This window comes from Silurus meridionalis, chromosome 2, assembly GCF_014805685.1.
Source record: "Silurus meridionalis isolate SWU-2019-XX chromosome 2, ASM1480568v1, whole genome shotgun sequence".
In the NCBI taxonomy this organism is placed as follows: Eukaryota; Metazoa; Chordata; class Actinopteri; order Siluriformes; family Siluridae; genus Silurus; species Silurus meridionalis.
In genome coordinates, this window is record NC_060885.1 from 32467189 (window position 1) to 32495152 (window position 27964).

General features: G+C 38.9%; 1 protein-coding gene across 4 annotated transcripts in view; it reads right to left on the reverse strand.

Moving 5' to 3' along the window:
* Nucleotides 1-27964, reverse strand: part of pde10a (phosphodiesterase 10A) — an 81284-nt gene that overhangs the window by 43306 nt on the left and 10014 nt on the right. The window contains exon 1 of one of the 4 annotated variants that reach the window (XM_046870680.1): nt 12252-13126. The exons of the other annotated variants lie outside the window; for them this stretch is intronic. Within the exon in view, the coding sequence (XP_046726636.1) occupies nt 12252-12315 (64 nt within the window). The 5' untranslated portion in view covers nt 12316-13126. Of the gene's footprint in view, nt 1-12251; nt 13127-27964 lie in introns of those variants that run through there. 4 annotated transcript variants of the gene reach the window in all.

Here is a 27964-nt window from a genome sequence, read left to right on the forward strand (position 1 = left end):
ATTTTCCAGTCACCACGATCAATCTCTCCCAGCACCAAAACGCAAATAGTAAAAACTCAGACTGTCTAGATCTCCACCAGCCGTGCACACACTGCAACAGATACGGCTGGGAATAAATGTGCAAATCAACATGCACAGAAACATGCACACGTCCAGATTTCCAAGGAAAGATACAGAAATTTGCACCATTTTCATTCTCTTGCTTGTGCTTATTAGGGTAAAAGTGTACGTGCTATAAAAGACAGGCGTATACAGGGATGAGGCTTGGGATGTATATGAGACCAGGCTCCTCTCTCTCTCTCTCTCTCTCTCTCTCTCTCTGTGTGTGTGTGTGTGTGTGTGGAGTCCTTGCCGCCAAGGCCGTGACCATCCGCCAGTGAACGAGGCCTTGGCCGTTTTTCTTTCTCGCTCTCTGTCTCTCTTTTAAAAGTCAAACTATCTTATACAGAACCATAAGCTGAAATCTAATCTCTGGCCATGACAAGATACACCGTGCAGCTCTGCCTCTGTGGTCCGAACAGTGAAATATGCCGATGATCTACTGACCACGATGGGCATTATAGCTTTTACATCATCACGTTAATACCATACACGAGATCTGAACAGATGAATAACGGTCCCTCGCAAACATCTGGAGAAATCTATATCGAGCAGTGGGACCAGAAGGACACTGATGAGAACTGCAGAGGCTTTCGCTGCCTTCACAGAGCTTGAATGTCAGGAACAACGAACGGCTTAATGACGTAAAAGGAGTTTAAACTAAAAACATGTCCTGCTGATTGGTAAGCACATAGGACGTGCGGTCCTACTGACACACTCGCGCTGCAATTGCCCTGAGCTTGCTCCTGACCATGTACGCATTTACGACGACTCGGCAGCTGTATTGTTTCTGAATAAGCCACGGACGTGTATTACATTACACACCACAGATCGTAAAGCAGTCGTCAGGAGGCACGTATTACTGAATGTAAAAGCTCAGCTGTACAGGTGTGTACGCTTTTAACTCCAAAGTTCCATTCAGCTACTATTCAGTTGCTTTTGTCCCAAATGATGTAATTAATAAGCAATAAAACAAGTAAAAAGGTATGCGGTTACAATAAAACAACTGACACAGAAAAAAAAATTAACGACCTAATAAATTAATCCATTTATTTATTCATAAACACCGCACTGTACTTCTTCATTTATTAAAGTTCTATTCATTAAAGCGGGTCACTTAACAGCCTTCACGGTTCTCTCAAGTTAATAAGACCAAAAAAGGAAGAAAGTGCAAAGACCATCTGTCTCAGGAGGTTCCTTCCATAAATGCTAAATAAACATCCCTGAACAAAAAAAAACACCATATCCACCAGTATGCGTTAATAATATTCCGTTTATTTTTAGCCTTGGATCATCTGCTATTCCGTGTGAACAAGCTGTAACTATAGAAACAATCATGTTTAAGAGCGAATGTATTGTACAAACCAGCCGTTTCACCTGCACCTGGATCGAACAATCAGGTGCACGTAAACCTACTTCTCACATGTACATTACAGCAGAGTAAAATCTTTTCTTTGTATATACCAACGATGTTAGGAAGCCATTATACAGCGCCCCTGGACCACAGAGGGTTAAGGGCCTTGCTCAAGGGCCCAACAGTGGCAGCTTGGAGATATTGGTGCTTGAACCACTTTCCAACCAGTGACCAACTCTCCGATCAGGAACCCAAAGCCTTTATCACTGAGATACCACCTCCCCCAGACCCATGCTGTCAAGAGTATATTAAGTCATACACCTTCTCAAATTCCAGATGAGAGGTAAGCTTCACAGTTATTGCTGACCAAATCCATTTTTTGTCCTGTGACGACGTCTGCAAAGCGCACCTTTAAAATTCTGACGCAAGTGAAACATCTTTATTTACTTCCCTGCGGAAAAGGAAACCACTACGGTGATTAAAAGACATCCAGCTGAGGCAGGAAGTGGGATTTGTTCTTCAAGGAGTGTTTCCCGCATGACAATACAGACTTTTTTTATGCTCTGTAGTTGTTGGTCCAATTAGGGATGGGAATGCCTGTCAGACTTATCTAGAGTGGCTTTAAACAGTGACCTCCACAAAGGACCATGTGCACACACACACACACACACACACACACACACACACACACACACACACACAGAGAAGTATGCATGGAAAAGACCTGATAACCAACCAGTGCAGGAGTTCTAACATCTGGATAAAAAGCTACAACATGGAAATTCACCCGATACGCATTTTAATACGTGGTGGTTATAAGAAATGCTCCACCTTTAAATACAAAGTAATGTTTAATTCTCTTTCAAGAAAATAAATATATTTTAAGGCACAAAATAAAGGCAATAAATGCGCAAAATGCTAATAATATCTTACACCGGGATTGTGCGCGCTCGATCTGGTGTTTAACTCGGACTTTTAGAGCCCGGCAGAAAATACTGCACAAAGTAGACATCCAAAAAAATCAACCCAGACTGAAGAGAAAAGAAAGTGATGCCTGAAAAGAAGTGATAATGTTATTAGACTACATCAAAATCCTTAAATTTTAACGCAAAACTTCCGATCGCAAGGTGATAAAGGACGTAGATATATTTTACACGTGTGGTCCGGTTTTTCGAAAAGGTTTCGTATATATTACGTTGGAGAATAAAACATGACTCATGGTAATTAACAGTGCATTCGGAGCATAATTATGTCCATTTATGTTTCTAATGGTGCAAGCTGTGTAACATGAATACCAGCCATTCTCGCTGACAAAAACATTCGCTGTTTAAAAACCAATGCAAGTTAAAGCAGGTGAAATATCAGCAGTAAGACGTTCACTTTAGCAATCTGAGGTATGCACTTGGATTAACCTGCCGTCCGAAAGACTACATGATTATCTGGAAAAAATGTGAACGCCCAAAATCCTTTGTGATTGAGTAAAAAAATAGAAAAATTAAATAACCAAGGCCATAGGGCTTGGCATTAAGAAAGACAAACCACACTTTTAAAGACACAATAGAGTTCGTGCTGGAATTTCCCTTTATCCATACAGCGTTGTATTCTGGCAGTCATAGCAATAAAAGCATTAAGCAGTAACATGAATGACGCATCAACCGATTGCTGCCGAGCAGGAACACGACAGACTGGCTGAAATTAAATTACATTCTATAGCAGGGCTCATTTTCACCGCACCCCTCCTTTCGAAGTAAAGATCTTTGTAACATTATTTGCTTTGTTCGATAAGTAGACAGGTTTTGGTCTGTACTAATTACTACAGACGGCCTGTGATTGGTGCAGTTAATTAGCCATACACATTCCAGTACATACCATTATACTCTATACTATTATATATTGTTTCAATAAGTTGAAATATATATTTTATTATATATTTACACAATTTGGCAGACAACCTTATCCAGAGAGACGTACATTTATCTCACTCACACAACTGAGCAGCAATGGGGTTAGGGGCCTTGTTTAGGGGCCCAGGAGGGGCAGCTTGGTGCAGCTGGGATTTGAACTCACAAGTCCAATGTCTTAACCACTAAGTTCCCACGTATGTAGTCATTGACCCACAGCATGCAAAGTGAATTATCCCTCGAACTGTACTAGCATTACTCAAAATGAGCCCGGACTTACAGGGGCAAGTTCGTGGTTCAGGAAACCAAATTTACCGCACCATAAAAAAAAGAGCAGAAATCAAACTATAAATCCTGTAAAAACTGTCATTTTTAATTAAGATTCTATGTTCTTAAAATGGAAAAGTTGATTTTGCAATATTAGTATTGCTCTGATCTTTTTCAATGCAAGTTTTCTTAAATCCCGTACATTAATCCTGGAAGGTATGTGTTACAGGAACAAGCTCCTGGGATAATATGTGACAGAATGCAAGATTTTTGCAAAGTTGCTTGTTTTGACAAAGTTTTAATAACTGATGTCTGTACCAGAATATAAGCCGAAATAAAAACTCATGCATGCTCTTACAGAGTTTGCTGTGCACTAGGAGAGGTGTACTGCTAATTCGACCGTGGTGCTGAAACCTGGAAAGTGTTTTAAGAACAAATTATCACAGTTAAAAAGCTAATTGTTGATAGTTTCCTCCCTTCGGTTATTCCACCATCTCCCTCCCTCCTCTTCTAGGATGAGATGCACCCAAATGTAAGATAAGAAAGAATGGAGCGTACGCATTCATGAGCTTAACGGGAGATTGCAGGTCATGCAGGTAAGTCGATCACATAAAGGGGCACCAATGGCAGATGTGGTACCTGTTGTTATAGAAAGAGACATGCCAGTCTCCTTTACAGCCCATAAGGATTCTTTAAAAGCAGTTGAAGAGACCACTGAATGGATAAGGAACAGTATTAAGAGTTACTGAAGGTATATTCATTTTCAAATGTAGAAAAGATAGGTGGGACTTACTCATCACCTTTACTACTCAGTAATTCTGGGACGGGTTGTGTCTGTTCAGTTATCAGGAAACTGGGTGTGTCCCGACGAGGAAAGCAGTTTGAGGTTTTAACAGCTTTCACATCACGTACATGCGGGAGACCAAGCAGAGGCAAGTGACAAGACCTTCAGGTCCATGATGACTGGGTATTGGGTACCTCACAGCTTCCTTTAAACATTTTTAATTCTCCAAAATCCCAAACAGTGCAACAATTATTGTACAAGAATTTACCCCAGACTAATGAACGACAACAGTCCCAGTCCCAAGTGAGACATTTTGCACTGGCAGATCAAATCCTTGTATTACTGCCAACCTCAGGCCTAAAATGACTGAACAAGTAGCAGTTTATTTAGACTTAAAAATGCATTTGACCCTATTCTATTCATACCAGTTTTTCCCAATTCTACTTCGTCTATTGGACAGAGAACTAACTATGTTACAATGACCGTTGCAACTGGTGCTACTGATCGTTTCCTTATGCTCTTTTTAGACCACTGGCTACAAAGGTTATTGGACTCAGTATAGGCCTCACAGTACATATGAATCAGCACAGTAGAGCAGCGTTAAAGTCCTTGATACGAGCTGACCTCACAGTAAACCTTGTGAAATGTGCGACTGGATTGAGAGACACTATATCTGCCCTTGAATTGTGGTCAGATGCTTCCGCATATTGATAAGACCGTTGTCTTTCTGCACTCAAGACCAACAAGGATGCGAAATAGTTGCTGGGGATATTATTTTATGCACAAATATTCAGAGACCATTAGCTCACTGACCTATCTCACTAAAAAGAAAGTTTCAGGCAGCTTTTGTGAGGGAAAAACTCAGATTCCAAAATGTCACTCCAATAAAAGGGTGTGACTGATCCTTCAATGGGCAGTACAACTCATGAGGCTGAGGTGCCTGGAGACCAGTGTTGTTTTGACCAATCAATATAATCAAATATACGGAGCCACTGGAGAAGCTGGGGACCAAGGAAATGACCATTCCCTAACTAAAGTGAGACCTCAGAATTAGAAGTCAATTTATTCATCTGTTTTGCCGATCAATCTGCACCGATAACCGGTAAAAATCCATAGCAATAGTTTTTCCAGGTTTCTGTCTGCGGTCATTAAGAGAGTGGCCTCTAGAGGTAAATCACTGAAGCCACGTGCTGTTTGTTTTTACATGCGAGACTGCACGCTGCATGAACCGTGCTGTATTATATATATATATATATATATATATATATATATATATATATATATATATATATATATATATATATATATTATATATTTATTTAGCACATGTTCATATACAGTACTGTTTTTTTATTTATTATTAAAATACCGTATTTTTCGGACTATAAGCCGCTACTTTTTTCCCACGTTTCTAACCCCGCGGCTTAAACAACGAAGCGGCTTATTTCTGAATTTTTCCCGGGTTTTTCCTGGTTTCACAAACTTCAAGCCAAAAAACTGAACCCCATAACATTACACCAATAAAATTTCCGAACGGAAACGAAAAAAACGCACCTCACCTGTGTTCTGAGCTGCACGGCATCGGGAGAAAAAACTTTTTTTAAGCGCATGACAATGCCAAAAGAGAAACACCCGAGATAAATAGTTGTGAAAGGAAGGAGGAAGACAGTGAACAATGACTTTCTTGGTAGGCTACTGTTTAGATACAAGCCGTTGTAACGCGTTGAGTCTGGGTGAAGGGAGAGCTCGCTAACTCCAGTTACAACAGAAATCATATAAGCACAGACAGGTTTCCAAAACTCGTGCTTTTTTATTATTCTTGGCAACAGCGTTACGGGTTAGTCAAAGAAACTTAGAAATGAGCATCAGAAAATAATAAGGACATATTCCTCTTCTTGCACACACGCAGTAATACCCGAAAAATGCAGTGCCAGGCTGTTCCCAAAATACCGCTCTGCTCCTAAAGGAAGCGCAACATATTTCACCCGTTACACCGTGTGCAACGTGTCTTTCGTTAAAGCCTGTGTAAAGTACATTAGTTTCAGTGTAGACTGCGGCTTATTTATGTTCAAAATAAAAATATTTGTAAAATTCAGTGGGTGCGGCTTATATATGGGTGTGCTTTATAGTCCGGAAATTACAGTAATTATTTTCATGTCATTAACTCTGAATTGTGACACATCTATCGAACTGGTTTGCTGATTGTTGACTGGGTAGCGAGGTTCTGAAAACGGTTGGATCAGGTGTTTTTGATGCCGCACTATAGGTTAGTGTATGCCATGTTAAGCAAAACAACAGTTCCTATGCAAAGAGACAAAAGGGAACAGATGCGTGCGAATAGTAGTAAAGAATAATGCAAGCGATTAAATGAATGAGGAACAAAAAACAGAAGTGATAAATTTCCCCTACTGAATATTTAAATCCACATTTTTCCAACAAGAGAAATTCGTTTTAGATGTCCGATGAGAAAGTGGAGAACTTCAACAATTCACATTTAAATCAGTTATAAAAGAGTAGACAAGAATATTAAATAGCTATAAAAAAAATACGACAAAATAATGTATGAAACTTTGGAGGCGTGGAAAAGTGAGAATACGTTCTGTCTGCGTGTTCAGGGTGCGGTTCAGGACTCATTGTGTAAGCTGGCTAGAGTTTCAAAATGCTGACTGATGCTGATTCTGTTAGCTTCCATTTTTTTGGAGCCTTCCTGAACTGAAACGCTGCTCGCTGCTCTTGCATCACTTGTTTAAGGAAGGAAAAAAACAACAACAAAAAAAAAAAAACACACCACTGATAAATAATAGATGAGAACAGTACAATAAAGCACAAAAGTTAAATATGGATGTACTGGAAGCAGATCACCATTCATGGTCATTTTGAAGCTTATGACTTTGAGGCTTGATAACAAATAGCTTCTTATTTACTGGAGTTCGTATTCAAAAGTTGAGATAAAAGTTGACATCCATAATGAGTGGATAACGCTTAAGTTACACACATTGATTTTCAGACCTCAGGCATTACTAAAGACTTACAGGTTCCTCTAAAAGTGCCACTGTAAATGTGTATACAGTCTAGGGAATGCCTAGAATGTATGAGTGTGTATAAATATCTGTATGATGCTGACCGTGAATTAACATTTTTTTCTTATTTTTCTTGAATTATATTTCCTTTTTATTTATTATTCAATATATTTAAACAGCAGGAATTTCAGGGTAAAATATTTAGAATGCCGGACAGTCGATACCAAATCATTAAAATTATTAACAGTGTGATCACAGATTCAGTTAAATAAATCAATAAATACAGCACTTTTTTTTTGCCAATTTACATTAGATATTGAAGCAAAAAAAAAAAAAAAATGCTGTATAAATTTTTATTGCTATTTTTATAGAGGTTAATGAGGGTGGAATTCATAATGTAACATTACTACAAATGTGCCAAGATGTAATAAATACATCTTCAATTTCAATGCAAAAATTATGAACACGGTCTAATTTTTTATAATTGTATTATTTTCTTTTTTTTTTTCCTCTTCCCTTTTTTTTATGCTCCAAATAGTTCTGAGGTTAAAGGTGAGTCCCTTTTTTTTAAAAGAAAAACCCCTTGACACTGGTCCACTTTGACATTTGAGAATCCCATCAGACTTAAAAGAACAAAAAAACGAAAAAAAAAAAAAAAAAATACACAGGCGGTCACATATAGACCACTTCAAATGTATTCAACTGGCAAGTGTGAAAAACTTTTTGGTTCTAAAAGATGAATACAAGACGTCTGATCAGAATTTTTTTAGCAATGACATCTACAAACATTTACAGTATAGCAGATTCAGTTTGGATCCACGCAAGTGATCAAAAAAAAAAAAGAACACGGTACTGACAGATGTTGCTTGTGGCCCAGCTGTGACCTGTTCGGGGGGTAAAATTATTGTTCATCAAAGTAATAAAAGACTAAAGTGTAGTAAAAGAAAGAGTCTTCTTATGACACAAACCATATAATGTCAGGGCTCAGACTTGCATGGGGGCTTCTGGAATCTTTCTCGACGATGTAACTCATCAAAATCGTCCAAACTTCATCGTGCAACCTGGAGAGCCACTGCCATAAACTGATGTATAGCGTTGACGGTGTCGTGAATGCAAACAAGAAAAAGATACTTTTGCTCACCTAAACATTGGGAGATCTGCCACCAAAGGTTCCATGCTCCAGGTACAGTATTTAATGCATCTAGATATAAAGATTCTAATCCATAATCTTATTAATCTCTTGATCTCAAACTTTAATGGCTCCGGTGTGAAATCAAATCAAAAGAATGCCAATATGTTCAATGTATGAAGCGCAGAGAGGGGGAAAATGAGGCCGGGTTCTTGGTGTTTACATGGTGCTATGAGATGCAACACGGCTGCGCCACTTATTCATTCATTCTTAGTGACTGTTTTGTCCTGGTTTGCGTCAATGTGGTTGGGAAATTTGAATTTGTATGTTTTTCGAGAAACAAACAAGGTTCTATAGAAAATACAGAACTGGAAAAGAAATAAATAAAAATACCTTTATAAGTGGATTCAATCGGTCAGACTTTCTGCATGAACTGAAGGGAGTGTGCTTGGAAGCTGGATGTTTTTTTTGCAGCATTCTGTGTAAACTGAGCAAATCTTTTCATGGTCAAAGTCACAGAGATCACATTCTATTGTTTGACAAATATATTGATGCTGACTGTCCAACATATGTCATGTAAAACTATATATTCGTTGTTCAGAATAATTTTTCCCCCTCATAATGTAAATTATACACACTTTTACTGCAATAAAAGAATAATTCGACACACACTTTTAAATGTAAACAGCAACCTTTTATAAAGTGTGTCGCTTTTTTAAGAGTCATGAAGCACCTTGTTACTGTCTTTCATGGACGTGTTCCACTGCTATGTTGAGTAACACGAACATAAAGCCACCTCCCAAGTACAGCAGTGAGACCAAGCATTATAAGTTTCTTTTTTTATTTATCTAAGCAAATCCTTTAATTACACCCCTCCCCTGAAAATACAGTGAATGGTCTCTAAATACTGTCCTGAACTTGTCCGCTTCATCGCTAAAACATTTTTAACCTAAATTTACACAAACTTGCGTAAATTTCACGTCTGTGCACGTGCATTAAATCTGCCTGTGCGTTCCATTTTTTATAGGCATTCACACACAGCCATTGGTTTACCTGCTTGCTCTTGTTTTTCTACGTGATTGACAGGTTCCTGCGTCATATTCATTATATCGAACAACACAATGGACACAATAGTGAGCTGGAGAGATTATTGTGTGGGTCAAATCGGTATTTTAAGCAAAGATATATGTGAAAACGAGAAGAGGAAAAAAATAAGGTCAGGTTAAGCCACGATTTGAACCTGCAAGTTTTCTATATCCAGTACGGCCCATAAACAAAATCATTTAGAAACTGCCATGTCCCAAAAGTCATTACGTCCATGATCTGAGTTAAAGGTGATGGACCAAAGGCATTGTTAATGATGTTCACAAATTACTGAAGCGGTCACGTTATGAGATACGTATTGCTTAGGGGCGTTCTCCACCTAACGCACAGCACTTACTGTACAATTAAATCTGACTTAGAGACACGTTATTTAACGTAGGTATCCATTTTATATTTTTGTGAAATTGTCCTTTTTTTTTTCCCTGACACTTGATCAGCACTGTTAAACAGGGAAAAAACCTCCTGTGTTAACAGTGCAAAAGCGGTTTTGTTCCCATGTTCATTATCTGATCATTGTATACAAAGCAAACCGTACAAAACTGTTATACCTTCGAGTCTTCAAAGTGCTGGTGACGCAAATCGGACTGCGGTAAGCCACAAATGTGCTGCAAACGTCTACTAGCACGAAAACTGCTGACAGTCACCTGTCAGCCAACCACCAAACGAACCTTTATTCCAATATACAATGCAAATCATGTTTTCAACACCCCATATCAGGGATATTAACGTAAAAAACATTGTGCATGCTCCTATTCGTTTATGACACTTGGAAGAGAGAATAAATTAGAAACATTCTTCCGTCCGAAAGACATTTTGGTTTTTCTCATCAATTAAATCAAACCCGAGAGAGCAAAAAAAAATAGAAAAATCTGCCAAAGTCTGTAAAAGCATACAGTATAAATCCTTTTTTGAAACAGCTAATTAAAGAAATACAAGGCATCTAGTTGTATGTATGCATTTTATTAGTTTAATATAAATGTGTAGTGTAAAATCATTAATCCTGTACCTGTAGCACCAAACATTTTTAATAAACAGTTCATTCTAGAGCTATGAGTCACTTACATACAGACTAAACACGTTTCATGGTCCAAGGGCACCTGCCATTAATAAAGCCCTCGAATCAACAAGCAGGCAATTAATAACTTCTACAAATATTCAGATTGATTTAATTAACTGCTATTTGCGATTATATTGTTTGATCTGGAAATCAGAGTGATTATACCAGCATAATAACAGAAGAAACTTCGAAAAGCTTTGCAGTGCACACCGGCACCATCACAGATTATCAAAGCAGCTTGTGGTGAATAAAGCACCGACTTGTTGAGCGATGATGAACGGGCTGTGCTCAGGTCGAAACGCTGGCACGCTAGATGCCGATAAAACTTGGATTAATGAACGTGATTCAATTTGGTTTTATTACTGATCACATATACGAGCCACATCTGTTCTACTGCAAGAGTAATAAAACATCCCTGAAGAAAAGGAGAGGAACAAAGCATGGCCTGTAGGATCTTTAGATGTGTATAGTTCATGCATATAAAATATTTGAAGCAAAAAGTAATAAATCAAGAAAAAGACGCTAGGGCGGGTTGGATAGACTTTGAGATAGATAGATTTTTTTTTAAGGATTCCTATGAAATTGGCTCGACAACATGTACGGCAAAGAAAGCATGCACGGCTATTGTGTGCAAAATAAAATAGAAGCTCGTTCAACTTCACCCTTGGCGACATCAGAAATGACATTGTGCACTGCATGGACTCTGAACATGCACAACTTCTGTATGTTTCAGAAGGAATCGCTTTTATCAGGAAGCCAAAGACAGTCCTACAGATAAATATGCATGCAAACCGAAAGGTGAGTGAGGATGTGAAGCTTCTTTGACTTTATTGCTGACGGATGCACATCAAAGCAAGGATTAGGAGCAGTTTACAGGCATGCATTCACAAATATGAGACCATGCATGAGACTTCATTGTGAAATAAACTAACAAACAACCACTTACAGGCATGCATTCACAAATCTGAGACCATGCATGATGTTTCATTGTGAAATAAACTAACAACTAAAAAATGTGTCACAAATGGACTCCCAGTGGGGCTTTTATTTAAAACAATTTTCCAAAAGAAACCCCACGAGCTTTAAAGGATAAATCTTAAGTAGTGTTAGAAAGAAGTTGCATGTCTTCACGTGAAAGTTTGTTTTGCTGCTCATGTTCTCAGCTGGAAATCACGCAGACAGATGAATGCTTGTCTTGTTTGGATCACAGTCACTTGTCTGAGTGCGACTGCTTTACAAACACTGAGCAACAAATTACAAATATTGTTCAAAGATGACTAGGGGGTGGCTACATGACCGGCACGTGCCGCGGGCTGTTTCCATGAACATGCATCGGAAACATTGTATTAAAATAAATATACATAATACCCGCAAAACAGTTGCGCCTACAAACTTTGCACTAAAATGGGAAACAAGAAAAGTTTGCGAACTAAGAAGAACGAGGCATACAGCTGAGATTTTTCTGATTCGAACCGTAAAAGCTTCCACGCGAGGACTAAAAAAATCCGATAACACAATTAACCGAAATGTACCTACTTGATCCGAGAAAACAGTCCGCGAGCCTTCTGAAGCAGCTTGTCGAAGGCGGCCCATCTTCCATGTCGGACTGGGAAACGCGACAAAACGGGAGAGGAGGAGAGGAGAGGAGAGGAAGAAGGAGGAGGAGGAGGAGATGAGGGGAAAAAAACACGCCAAAGTCTTGCTGAAGGTAAAGTCCAGCGGCTCATCAAGACCCACGGAGAAGAAAGCGGACAATCCGGGTACCGCAGTCCGAGCCGGCTGCTGGTGACAAGGGGTGGTGGTGGTGGTGTTGAAGGAGGAGGTGGAGAGGAGGGGGGAATGCCGGAAACCGAGCGATACCTCGTGTCTCCGCGTCCTCCTGTTTCTTCCCTTGCGCGAGCCGGAACCGGACCGCGGAAAGTCCTGCTGATGTAAACCACTGAGCTCCACACTTCTTTCCTGCCTCCTGTGTGTCCACGGAGGAGTATTCATAAAGAGCGGTCTAATAAAGGAGGCTCTTGGACGCGCTTTGGGAGCGGACACACTGGCGCAGACGCAAAAGTTGCGCGGACGTGTGTGCGTGCGTGCGCGAGTGTTTTCCCTTGAGTCGCGGGCCTATGGGGGGGAGGCGGGGGAGGCGTGATGGGAGTAATTTCACTGGGTTGAATGTTTTTGTCTGGTTACTTTTTCATTAAAGCTCGTTATGAACGCAAAGAACACAGTCGGGTTTTTTTTTTTCCACGCTGCCGTTTTTGCGCTTCTCTCCGCTGAACGGAAATCGCCTGCGGCCGCGATCACCCCGATATGCAGGCATTATAATGGAGGCATTCTGCTGAGCGACAGCGCTCCGGTGAATGAATTAACACAAGGTGGCCATAAAAGCGCATTCCTGCTCGCCACACCCATCCGAGCGCGATTACACCGAGCCATAAGTAGAAGTCAAACTGTTTGCTCGTGCTGCGGCAGGCGGTCCTGATGCGCTCCTGACGTCAGCGCGCGTCAGTCTGAGCGCGCGTGCGTGTATGTATGTGTGTGTGTGTGTGTGTGTGTGTGTGCGCGCACGCTGGTGCGTGCGTCTCCAAGACGGAGCGAGAGAGTACGAAGTGATCGCTACAGCTTGTTACTTTTTTTTTTTTTTTTTTCATTTAATTACTTTTCATATTTTTTGCCAAGTTGCATCCAAGCGAACATAATGTCACCTAAATTCATGTCCAATTTTGGCATTGTGATTCAATTAAATCAGGAGAAATGCAATGATTTTAGTGTTCAACATATTTGCACAGGTTACACCTACAGAACGTTTAAAAACAAACAAAAACAAACAAAAAACACCCCAAAATCCTGAGCAGATTTCAGATCATCTGCCCTGAAGCTCAGCACTGAAATCTGCACAGAATTCTCTCTGCAGGAATGTTATCCTTCAAGCGAAAATAAAATGCACCAACATTTTTTTTTATTTCTGAAAACACTTCAAGTCTAACTACTAGTGAAGCCTCTTTCTTGTGGTGTTCAATATCCTACAAAGCACTGGTGCACTGATGATCACAACTCTGGCCATGCTGTAAATCTGCTTTGGCTTGCATGAGAAAAGTGCACTTGGTTCTTTAAACTCGCAGACGTTCTCCATCCAGTCCTTTATAATTATCACAGGCATTTGGTTTTCTGTTCCACGAGTCGTGTTGTTTTAAACTTTGAGGTTTACTCAAAGGATTTCCTGTGTCATTTTTTTTGACGTCCTACTGACGTCTTTTCAGGCCCGCACACGGCTCACGAAACGCCAAGGAGAATCTTAAATGTGAGCGGTTTAGTCTCGCTGGATAAACTCATCTTGTGCAAAAGGTGTTTTGTTAGCTAATCAACACAGGAAGTGACCCAGAAACTGTATTACATGTGTGTACGTTGGAGGCAGGGACCCTTCATGAGACTAATGCTAACCACCTGAAGCGTTTATAATGGATAACATGTTACAGAAGTGAAACTTTTATACAGGAAGGTAACTGGGTACAGAATAGCAAGAGAACAAAGGGTCTCAATTTCAGTATCATGATGAAACTATAATGAGCTCTGTTAGGGGGTAGAAATTACCTGTTACATCATTATTTATGGTATTTCAAGTCAAGTCAAGAAGCTTTTATTGTCATTTCAACCATATATATAGCTGACGCAGTACACAGTGAAATAAAACAACGTTCCTCCAGAACCCTGATGCTACATACAACAACATAAGACAACAATCACAGAAACAAAGAAACACTGAGCCAAGGACTAGTAAGTGTCCTCGCTACATAAAGTGCATGTGTGCAACCTGGTGCAAACAGTGCAAAGACAACACGAGACAGTGCAAAGACAACACAAGACAGTGCAAGACAACACAAGACAGTGCAAAGACAACACAAGACAGTGCAAGACAACACAAGACAGTGCAAGACAACACAAGACAGTGCAAAGACAACAAGAGACAGTGCAAGACAACACAAGACAGTGCAAAGACAACAAGAGACAGTGCAAAGACAACACAAGACAGTGCAAGACAACACAAGACAGTGCAAAGACAACACGAGACAGTGTAAGACAACACAAGACAGTGCAAAGACAACACGAGACAGTGCAAAACAACAAAAGACAGTACAAAGATAACACAAGACAGTGCAAAGACAACACAAGACAGTGCAAAGACAACAAGAGACAGTGCAAAGACAACAAGAGACAGTGCAAAGACAACACAAGACAGTGCAAAACAACACAAGACAGTGCAAAGACAACACAAGACAGTGCAAGACAACACAAGACAGTAAAGACAACAAGAGACAGTGCAAGACAACACAAGACAGTGCAAAGACAACACAAGACAGTGCAAGACAACACAAGACAGTGCAAAGACAACAAGAGACAGTGCAAGACAACACAAGACAGTGCAAAGACAACAAGAGACAGTGCAAGACAACACAAGACAGTGCAAGACAACACAAGACAGTGCAAAGACAACACGAGACAGTGCAAAACAACAAAAGACAGTACAAAGATAACACAAGACAGTGTAAAGACAACACAAGACAGTGCAAAGACAACAAGAGACAGTGCAAAGACAACAAGAGACAGTGCAAAGACAACACAAGACAGTGCAAAACAACAAAAGACAGTACAAAGATAACACAAGACAGTGCAAGACAACACAAGACAGTGCAAAGACAACACAAGACAGTATGAGACAACAAAAGACAGTGCAAAGACAACACAAGACAGTGCAAGACAACACAAGACAGTGCAAAGACAACACAAGACAGTGCAAGACAACACAAGACAGTGCAAAGACAACACGAGACAGTGCAAGACAACACAAGACAGTGCAAAGACAACACAAGACAGTGCAAAGACAACAAGAGACAGTGCAAGACAACACAAGACAGTGCAAGACAACACAAGACAGTGCAAAGACAACACGAGACAGTGCAAAACAACAAAAGACAGTACAAAGATAACACAAGACAGTGCAAAGACAACAAGAGACAGTGCGAAAACAACAAAAGACAGTACAAAGATAACACAAGACAGTGCAAGACAACACAAGACAGTGCAAAACAACAAAAGACAGTACAAAGACAACACAAGACAGTGCAAAGACAACACAAGAGAGTGCAAAACAACAAAAGACAGTGCAAAGACAACACAAGACAGTGCAAAGACAACACAAGACAGTGCAAAGACGATACACAAAACACAAAATAGCTCCACCAGTAAACCCGTCGTAACGAGATAAAGTGAACAGTAGCGAAAATGTAAGCAGAATATTGTGCAAAAGAGCAAATAGCAGCATTTTTATTACAAAAAGAAAGATATGTGAAGGACCGGTACCAATATCATCAGACATGTCGCTTTTATGCGGTGCATGGAAAACAAGGGAAACAATTATAAAATGCTTTTACATATCTTAAGTTCACCAAAAACCCCAAAATTTTATTAAAGCAGTCTTTCTAATTTTGCATCTCATCTTCTTTGGGATATAACAGCACTGTCTGCTGCAGTTATTCAAAAAAAAAGGGAAGGACAAGGTAATAATAATGTGTGGAGGAAGCTTCTCTATAACAAACTGTGCCATGACATGTGGGTGGGAGCACACCAGCGTTCAGGGCCGATGCATTAAGATTACCTAAAGCAGAAATTGTCAGCCGGGGCTTTTGTTAAATGTGACTTAAAAGAGCCACTTTATGCCATTTTTCCTCTTTTATGTCACATTCCTCCTTTTCTCATGTTATTATTCAGCCTGTGCGGAGACTCATAACGAGGATTCATCTACAAGTCCTCTTCCTCTTCGCCAAGCCGTGTGTCTTTTACGTCCCATTTTTCTAAGCCTTTCTGGACATCAAATAAAACAAGGAAAAAATGGACTTTTTTGGAGTTGAGGGCTAATCATGGATAATTCAATTATTAAATAATTTTATAATGAATTTTCAGACAGTGCATGATGATAAAGCAGCAAACAAATAGGATGTGAAGGAAAGGATTTAAATGTGGTCTATGCAATAACTAAATGAGAGAGTCAAGGATAATGAAAATACAAAAGAAATGCAATTACTAATTTATCAACAGCGTAAAACAATTTTAAAAGAAGTCTGTAATCTGGTCGTGTACATTTAAAATGCAAGTGCAGAAACTGCTGAATCACTGATCCTCTCAAGTTCTTGCCATTTTATACGCATTCCTCTTTTTGTCCTTTTTTTTTTGGCAGACTTTTAATTAGGAACCCATTTATGCTGCCTAGAGTGAAACAAACTACAGATGAGAATCCACTGGGGTAAAATTCGGTCATGATGACACCAGTTAAAACCAAGAAAACCTGATCAAGTGCACTGACACAAGGTCTTAACCAGGAACTGAGTATAAAATAATCTTTATAGGGAGTATAAAACACTGGAAGTGTAACAGTAGGTAAACCACAACTTATATAAGACTATATGACTAATTAAAAGTTCGCTCTTTGGCCAGAGCTCAGTTTTTTATCAACACTGGATAAAATAGTCGTTATTGCATTTCTTTGTATCTTCATTATCCTTGACTCACTGATTTACTTATTTCATGGTCATATCCTATTTGTTTGCTGTATATGAGATACTTTACCTTCATGCACTTTCGTTGGCTTTATTATAAAACTATTTTAAGGATTTAAAAGTCCAGGCCAGAATTTCACTTGCTAGATCCCGAAATGTATGACTGAATCCTGCACATTTCTCAACTAAGTAGATATATGCAGCAATGAGCTCTAGTTGCTGTGGTCTTTGGTATGTAGTACTTTTACTTGCCAAACTTGGCACACTAACATATTGGTCTATCATTAGTTGGCCAAGTGTTGAGGGTTTTCTTTTTTTTCAAACGCTACAGTCTATAATGATCTAAGATAAACAAGGGGCTTCATTGAGTTACTATTAAACCTTAAACAATTTAAGCCGTATTTCACGTTGCACAGCTTGTTTTTATATAGACTGTTGAGTGAAAAAAAACCCAAACGTTTCAAATCAAGAGCCTTGTATCTACACAATACGTCCAATATACAATATCACTACACCCCTAAGACACAATTGTAGAGAAATTTAAATGCAAAAAAAAAAAAACAGCTTTGTCTAAGTTATTTGTGTGATTCTGTGTACAGTACATTGATAAAATCAATGTGCACCAAACAGCTTTCTATTAAAGATTTCCTTTATGTCTGTTTGTACGAGAATAAACTAGACACACATCCGAACATAGTTCTAATGCAGAGATTGTGTTTAGCTGAATGGGCTGGGAGCAGAGTTTGAAGTAGAATAAGGATGCGTGCCGGACGGGGGGGAGGGGACACTGGAACATATGGAAGTAATTTATAATCCAATAACTATGTGCCTATGTGCCTGTGTTAGCGGTGAAGTAAGCATTTGTGACAAGATTGTGAGCCCTGGACCGCACAGTTGCTCTGTTCCTATCCTTTTTTGTTATGATTTCCTAAAACTTCTTGTATTTTTTTTTTCTCCATAGATAACAAGTTGAAGGACTATTGCATGTTGCGTTAAATACTGTAGAGCAAAGATTTTACAGTTAATTTAACAAATAACAGCCAAAACCTGAACAACACCATCTAATCTATACATCAGATCCACTTAGAACTGCTAAGAGACAAGTTGAACTGCCCATGTCTGAACCACCAAGAGTTCTCATTTTTTATTTATATACAAGTTTTATAAACTTCTCACGAATCTAAACGATATTAATGAATCTCTTTATTTAGTTATATATAATTGTCATTTAGCTTTATTGAAAACTATTGTAATTTAGTCTTAGTATTACAGCTTTCATGAAAAAGAATCTTTGATGTATATTAGTTTTTCTGTGGTTTAGGAAACATATATGGAAAATCTATAAATTATTAAGCAATTTGCAAGACATGATCTTACATGGTTGCAGTGCCAACAGACTGGTAGCTTTACATCTATTAAGTCGGATGTTAACCTGCCAGTCTGGTGGCACTGCAACCATGAAAACTCCACCTCATCGCTCTCTTAAAATGAACAAGTAAATCGTTTTTCCTTTTGGAATTATTTACATTTTTATTGCTGAAATTGCACACAAAACTAAATCCATTTAGAGCATTTAATTGCCATATTACACCAGAATACAAATACAGTTCAAAAAGTTCCTCTGCAGTGGCAGTGTAGAGTAGGTTATTGGAAACTATTTGGTTACTGAATCTTAATTATTTATTTATTACATTTTGAACAGTATCTTGAAGTGGTTTTCTACACACTAAAGCTGTGTATTTATCGGCAGCTTTTAAAACGTGCTCTACTACCTACTGTCCGCTGAGACTTTAAATGCATTATATATATAAATAAAAATATAAAAATCAATTTCAAATTACTTAAAAAACGTTAACCGCACTGTACTGTGGTTTCTTTGTGTTTTAGTTTTAAATGATCGCAAACTTTTTGCCACACCTAACTTTAGTTTTAATCCAAATACAGATATAGAAACTATAACTGATAAACACACACACAGTGTCAGATATGGATATTGGTGTTTGAAAGCGGGAGAAGATTTATCAGCATTTTTTAACAGCTGACTTGCATCCAAACATCATATAGGCAGCAAAAGGAAGCGGGTTATTATCTAAGAACTCTTTGAGAATGGTGCTATCATATACATTTTATCAAAAAATAAATACATAAATAAGCTAGAGATTGACTTGATTAAGACCAAAACTAATTTCCAATTTTACTTTTCTAAGCATTATAATGCACAAGTTGCCAATTCTCCAAACTAATGCATGCTTTACAGTTCTCCAGAAACTCCTGATAGTACCATTACAGTGCATTTTATAGACAATGCACAGATAAAGCAAAGCTTTTAGGTGCATTCTGGTTTAGCACCATAACACTACTGTGGTTTTGGGTCACAAGACAGACAGAGTCATTTTAAGAATCTACAAATGCATTGTGATTCACTGTCCTCCTTTAAAAAAAATGGGATATAAATATAAGTTAATAACAAAGCAGCCGGCACAATGCGCTGGAAATCTAGTTCTATATATGGAAGGAGAGACGTCACTGAGAGGTGACATGAAGGTGACTAAACAGTCGTAGGAATAACAAAGCCCCCTTCGAATGGCTTGCGGCTCAGATGCTCACGTTAAATATTCAGATAACAGTCGAGTTCACGTGCAAACGTTCGCGAAAAAACTGCTTCGAATTGAATTTCCACATTGTTTTATATAAATGATTTCTGTCCTGCGGTGATGGCGCTGAAGGAAAACAAAGAGAGATTATAATGAGTAATTTATATTATTTTCTATTTGATCCGATTCAGCCGCTGTGATCCATCATGCTCACCACGCCTCATCACCGCGTGCTTTACGTAATCAATGCCAAATGCTAAGAGAGCTTGGCATGAAGCAACTGGTTTTTAAGTGCCACCCGAATGCTTTGTCACCGTGCTGGTTCACCCCAGCACTGAGGTACATACACACACACACACACACACACACACACACACACACACACACACACACACACACACACACCTCCCTATTGCTCGGTAACAAAATGCATCTCTTTAATACTGTATGTGTTTGCAGCAGGATACAGTCTAGAGTGCAGACTGCAGTCTTTGCACACTCTGAAACACACACACACATTCAAATCCACACATTCTCTCTCTCTCTCTCTCTCTCTCTCTCTCTCTCTCTCTCTCTCTCTCTCTCTCTCTCTCTCTCTCTCTCTCTCTCTCTCTCTCTCTCTCAGCGTCTGCTGTGACGATCCACAGGACAGCCAGAGCATTGACGTCAGAGACAGGCGTATGAAAAAACTGGTCCCTTGGGGCACGGCAAAGTTATGCTTGTGCTCGCAGCGCTGCTCGCAACTATTTCAGCGACGGTGTTGCCTGTTAGAAGTCAATTGCCTCGCATCTGCTTTTCAGATGGGAAATTCTACTGTTCTATCATAAAAATTAAACGACCAAATTTTTTTTTTATGAACAATTCACCAAGCATGCGCATGTTCCCTTTTCAGGAGAAAGTAATTCTGTACAGTACCTTGCACCATTTTGACCATTTTAACAGTTCTATTGCGTCTGTGTAACTGCACAACTGTCGTAAACGAGGCCGAATTTTTACAGTCAAGATAAAAAGTCTAATAAACAACGAAAATGGGGAGTTTTGAAATGTAATATATCCAGTGGGTAAATGAGTCTGACGTACTGGTGATGCATATGGACATTAGAGTGACATTAGGGTCAATGTTAAAGCAATGTGTGTGTGTGTGTGTGTGTGCATGTGTGTGCATGTGTGTGTGTGTGTGTGTTATCAGAAGGTGCTATAATGGGAGAGGGGGGATACATGTTAGGTTCGGCTATTCTGTTAAAAAAATAAAAAATAAAATAAACCCATTCACAAACAAAACATGACAGAGGGAAATTTTAAATAGATTAACAATTTTGCATGGACTTGTAGCACTGATGTTTCCTCCTCTCACCTTTTTATGTCAATATTTTAGACACAAGATCTAAAATGATCTGGAATGGTCTATCGAGAACCCCCGTGAAATAAAACGGCATGCAGGTTTAACCCTGTTGATTTAACCCTGAGGGAGAGACAGGGTAGACAAGAAATATTCGACCTATGCTGTAGAAAGAAATAGGGTGGCGAATATGAAGAGAAATAAACAAATGAATGGAAGAGAAAAGGAAAGGCCTGAAAACAAGAAAGAAAGAAAAAAAGTGCTCCTCTCAAGCAGAGGTGAACGTTGCAGTGGGAGGAAGTGCAGAAAGCACATGAATCAAAAACCCATCTAAGCCAGCAAGAGAAAAAAAAAAAGAGATGAAAAAAAGGAGTGGTGGAGGAAAGGGAAGAGGGGAAGAGGGGGGCCTATCTGCGTCAGAGCTGCAGCCAATGCAGTGAGAGATGGGCCAGGCTGGAAAGGAGAGACGCTGTTACTGCCACTCACGTTGCCTTCCAGGACCTTGTGTCCCCCCAACGACAGGGAAATGGCACACATTGCTGCAGCTTCTACTGCTCAAACACACACACACACACACACACACACACACACACACACACACACACACCTGGGTAATTCACAAGTGCGTGCACACATTTTTATTTGTACCTGTTTAAGCAATTAATAATACCACAACTATCTTAGGCACAAGTCACTTTGTGTATTCAGTAAACAAAAAGGTTCCTGTTTAACTCCATAATGCAAACCAAAGTAAATCTAAATGAAAGGAAGGAAATAGAAAATCGAGACAAGAAGTTCAGGCTAACCATCATATGCGGAAGTCTCTATCTTGGCTTCAATAGCTGTTTGTGTACTTCCCGATAAGGCATTTGCTCAGTCAAATGACCACCACCATTGTACTAACACGCACACAAGCCATATGCAAAACATTCTTTCTTTCCATTCGTCAGTATTCGGTTTGATCGCCGTTGAGGTATAACGCCGGCCTGTGCATCGTGAAATCAAAAGTAAAGTCTCACAAGGTCGTATTTAAGCTACACCCAAGTGGACCAACACATCATGTGATAGTGTTTACGAGCAATTCCAGATCATACGTTATTAAATGCGTAAAGTAAAACGTGTTATCCAAGTCATATTGTGTATGCATATTGGGATGCTTTTCCCCACCAGCTGAGCAAAATAAAATGCTTTCATCTACCGAAAAATAGTTCAAAGCATGAACATGAAGATGAACCAATAAATCACCAGTAACAGCTGTTAGTTTTCCGCTGTTTATTTCCACAACCCGAGTACAGTTTAAGCACAGTATGAAAGTATGTCCTGGATGTTTTTCAGTTATGCGCTTTTAGCTCTGCAGTGTCAAGCCATTGTGTTGCTTTAACGCTGTTGTTTTTCTTGACCATGGCCTTTCTGTTGTGGGAGAGAGAGCCTACGGCGATGGTGACACCCGACACTATTTTTACACAATTCTTAGAAAGCGAAGTGTGGTTTCAGGATGAAGTCGAACATGCAGGTCAGTGCAAGACAGGTAGCATTAACCTATGCATGAAACGCGTCCATTTTTGAAACAGAATGCTCAAATTTGAATAAACATTTTAAATCACATCACTGCATTTTATCCAATAAATTTAAAATCATTTTGATAATCTAATCTACTTTTTTGTAAATAAGCTTTTAACAATTTTATTTGGATCTGATAGCATTAAATGTTTCCTTCAATTGATCTAGGAAACCCAAACCTGCTCTAGCATGACATTGCCCCTGTGCACTGTACCACCACCACCACCACCACCTTCACGCTTTCATGAAAATATTCTTTACATGGGCTGGAGTGGAAGATCTCCCGCTATTGAGTTCTGACCCTCAACACTAACGAAGATGAATGAGTGTGAACACTGACTGCACCCCAGGCCTCCTCACATCACTTACATCAATACCTGACTTTACTAACACTCTTGTGTCGAAATGAGCATAATTCTCCACACTACAAAATCTAGTGGAACATCTTCCTGGAAGAGTGGAGCAAATGTGTACTGAATAGGATGTTAAAAAATGTATGGTCAGGTGTCCACAAATGTTTGTCCATACAGTGTATGTTAATATACACTCACTTGGTGACTCGACCATTGTGGCTGCGTGCTTTCTGAGATGCTTTTCTGCTCAGCATGTTGGAAATCAGTGGTTATTTAAGTTACTAAAGCCAATCATTCAGTGAAAAACCAACAGCCTGTTGTGTGGTACATTCCCTGGACCACCAGGAGGTTCTGAAATCCTCAAATCAGCCAAACTGCCCTTTACAATCATATCACAAAGTCACAGCGATCACATTTTTCGCTGATGTTTGAAGACCATTAGCGTTAACCTCTTCGTCTGTGTATTCCTATGCACTGTGATGATGATTGGCTGATTGGATAATTGCATGAATGGACAGGTGTTTGTTGTTTAAATTAGTCACTGAGAGGAGTAGAGGCACAGTTACCATGTGTTTTTGGGGATTTTGTTTGAAAAACAAGCTGAACGTAAATCTTTTGGGGTTTTTTCGGCTTAACAAATAATTACCAAATTTCAGTATTACGCAGCCCAGGTGAGTCATTCAGGATATGACTCTAGTTTAGTGCCTCTGTACATAAAAGTTCTGACCTGGTAAATCTACACCCGTAACACTCCTCCCTCTACTCCATATCCACAGTGAGCCATTCGTTTCTTCAGAGCTGTCACACAAACATCAGAGGCCTCGTCAGTGAAATTTCGATACGCTGCCCTGCCTGAGAGGTTACATTCTGTCATTTTGTGTACGGGGCTCATACACAACTACTCACTCACACTAGAAATACTGAGGACAGACATTCTGTCCTTAAGATGTGTTGAGTAGAACTATCAGTTTGAGCTTTAATTTAGAGAGGGGTTTCATTTGTTTAGTTTAATGATGACCTCTAATCTGCTGTGCAATAATCATTAGCATATTATATTTTATTCCAATATTTGAGGTTAATAACAAAAGAACGAATTAATAAAACTCAAGTGTACCTCTTCGTTCATTCATGAAGTAGCAAGAATGATTTTTCCTGAGTATCCCCGATTCTCACACAGATATTCATTTAGTCATTTTAACTAATAATTTCAAGACTTCCATCCAGAGGGTTCAATTGTATAGCTTTTTAAAATTACATGCACCCGTAGAAGTTTAAAGAAAGTCTTAAATTAAAACAAAAACAAAATCAACAATATTTCCTATTAAAGTTCCTAATAAACTGAATATGTTACAAAATATATTATATATTATTAAATTAGTTATAAAGGCATATCACTGAAATCCGACTACACCTTTATGCACATTTTAAACAAGGTAGAAAATACTTTACAAGCTGCATTCGTACTTGTCTGCAGAATAAAGAGTGTTTTTTTAAAGGGCATATGTGTTGTTTTCTTTGTACTCTGTGTCTGGCTTTGTTTTTTTTGAATGGCTGCTCCCCTGACCGTGTTCATAAACAGAGGGAAAATTATACATCAAGAAATCTACCGTACTTAAACCTTACTGTACATCCAACATCATAATGCAGTGCATTGAAGCACAGATAGTTTGTTATATTGTGGGAACACCTGTGATTCATAAAGAAGAAAAAAATCCCACCGCACAGTCAGTAGGAAAGTATGAGTTTGATGAGTGCACTGCGAGGGTGTTCACTGTCTCTCTCTCTCTCTTTTTCTCCTTCGCTCTTTTTACGCACACACACACACACACACACACACACACACACACACACACACAATGTCTCCGAATACAATAATGTTGTGTATTTAAAGCAGAAATGCTTATAATTCGTGGTTTCATGCTAACAGAACGAACCCACAATTTTGTTTTATATACATGAATGATTCTGCAATCTCACACCAAATTGAGGCTATTGTTAAAGAATACGGAGTGGCATTGTGCACGATGCAACACACACACACACACACACACACACACACACACACACACACACACACACACACACAGTCCACAGAGACCAGTGACCTGGAATTTTTTCAGAGGCTGCTTTCAAACCTCAATCTCTGCCCTCATTAAATTGGAAAGATGATTATGATGATGTGTGTGACACACGTCAGCACCTCCCAGAGGGTAGAGAGTGTTAGATAGAGGGGAAAAAGAAAAAGCACACTAAGGAGAGAGTGCACGCAAAAGGGGGGAGCGAGAGAAAGAGAGAAAAAACAAACAGCAGATTTTAAGCTTGCATGTGTTTCTCACTGCTGCCTGCTTACGTCTGTAAGGGACGTCTAAATGGACTCAGTGTGCGCCGTCACATCAAAGCCCTCGATATTAGTGCCAAGCACATGCTCGGGCCTTTACGCATGACACTTGGCTATGCATCCGTTCACACACATGCACACACACACACACACACACACACACACACACACACACACAAAATCCCTGCCTTCATTTACACGTTTTTCTAAACCGTTCACTGGGCGTGATTTATTAACTATCTCAAGTCTGTGTTCTGTTTTTCCCCACTTAGATTTTGTTTTTGGTTTAAAATGAATATACACAATTTTTGTTATTGTTTGTATTGAAATTGTGAAGAGTTTTACTGTTTACACTTTTTCAACTGGTACCCTGAAAACCACAGTTAATTAGTTTGGTAATTCAAGCCATGTGTGCTCAACACTCGATTTTAGATGCAGAGTGATTTATGAATTGCGACTGAGTGCAATGTGCTGCAGTTAGCAATATAAATAAATATCTATAATGGGAATTATATATATATATATGTGTGTGTGTGTATGTGTATGTGTGTGTGTGTGTGTGTGTGTGTGTATATATATATATATATATATATTAAAATGAAGGGCTGTCAATCGATTTAAATATTTAATTGTGATTAATCGCATGATTGTCATGAGCACAAATTATCACAGCTTAATCTCATATTTTTTTCTGTTTTTTTTATCTACCTTAAATTAATACTTTCACATTTCTAACACTCTAATCAATATGGGAATGAACAAATATGGATGCTTTATGCCAATGTATGTTCATTATTAGTGGAACCAAACTCAACATATAGCATAAAGACAAAATATTCCTGAAAGAGTTTTAAAGTAATTACGGTGTTTTAAATGACTTAAATCATCAGGACACCAAACGGAACTTTTGCTGTGTTTCCACACGGACGGTTTTAATTGCCGGAAATGTGCATCATGCCGTTTTTTTTTTTTGGTCTGGGGAATAGGGATATAAGTCTCTGATCCATTACCACAATTGATGGTGGTTATGCTCTACTTAAGAATGCGAAACACCAATAAAAAAGAAGAAAAATAATCGTGGTAGTTTGGGTGCTTGATTCGAGACTTGGCACATCAATAAAACAAATGTTTAGTGTTTAAAAATCATTTTTGAGTTTATTTATTTATTTAATAATTTTTTATTTATCATAAATGTGTGTTGAAGGTTTTAATTTCTCCTTTTTCATATATATATATATATATATCAGAAATGCACACTGTGTTAATCGTGAGTTAATAAAATGATTCCTGCTAAAAATGAATGAGTTATTGCTAAACATATAATATAATATTGCAGATAATTGATACGCATGCACAATTATTAATCTGGTAAATATTTAAAACAGTATATTTTATTTACCATAATTATCATTAAATGCATTATATTCTTAGGTTCAATAAATCTACACATCAATAATAATAGTTTTATTGCATGTACATGTTAAATGTGTGTATTTTATACATTAAAGATATACATTTGCTGAAACTTTTAATTATCTTTTTCTCTTAAAACCCAGGTGACAAAACCAGGTGCTTGAATCCAGTTGTTTTTAAATCTGTACACAATCCTTGCTTTCTCTCTCTCTCTCTCTCTCTCTCTCTCTCTCAGGCCTAAAATCTTCTCTTTATCTTTTCTCTGTGCCCTTTAGTCATTTTGTTTCTCGATCCCTGTGTGCTCACGTGTCTTCTCTTTGCTCACCAAGTGCATTTATATTTTATCTTGAAATGCCACACTGCGTAAACCACGCCAGTTGACATTAATCAGACGGCTCCTGTGCAGCAGATCTTCAGGAGGAGAAATCGGACTCCTCGCGGTCTGCCGGCAGCACGGTGTGTTCTGCCTCTCTGATATTTAGTTGCGATATTTACTGAGGTGTTGCATTTTGCTGCCCTCACCTACGTCTATGGCAACAGGCCCAGCTTCTGGTTTTCACCCGTGTGATGTCAGAGAGCTCTGTACAGTGACAGAGTCCTTGCCGGCTGACATTGCATTCTTTGTATGTGCAAAAAGACAAGTTATACAGGCGGTGTCTCTCTCCCACACTGTTCTTATCCGCAAGCCGTGGACAGCACATGCTATTCTTAATGTGCTGCTAGAGAACAAACAAAACGTCTTCCCTGTTCGTCTCTTATACAGGGAGATTTGGGTAAAAGAAAAGAACTCATCTTTCCTTTCCTTAAGTAAATAATATCTTCACAAGATTTAAATCTACACATGTTCATGTATGTGTACTAATGCATTATTAATAAAGGTACAACCAGATGGCTCAGTTTTTTCTCTTTCTTTCTTTCTTTCTTTCTTTCTTTCTTTCTTTCTTTCTTCTTTCTTTCTTTCTTTCTTTCTTTCAGTAAACCCGCCACAAAACGTTTCAAAAGTCATCGGGTTGATAGGAGGAATGAAGGAAGTCTTGCTATAGATCTAAATCTTTTTGGGAGAAATTATTTATTGATGAATATACAGCTATTCCTTCTTTCTTTTTC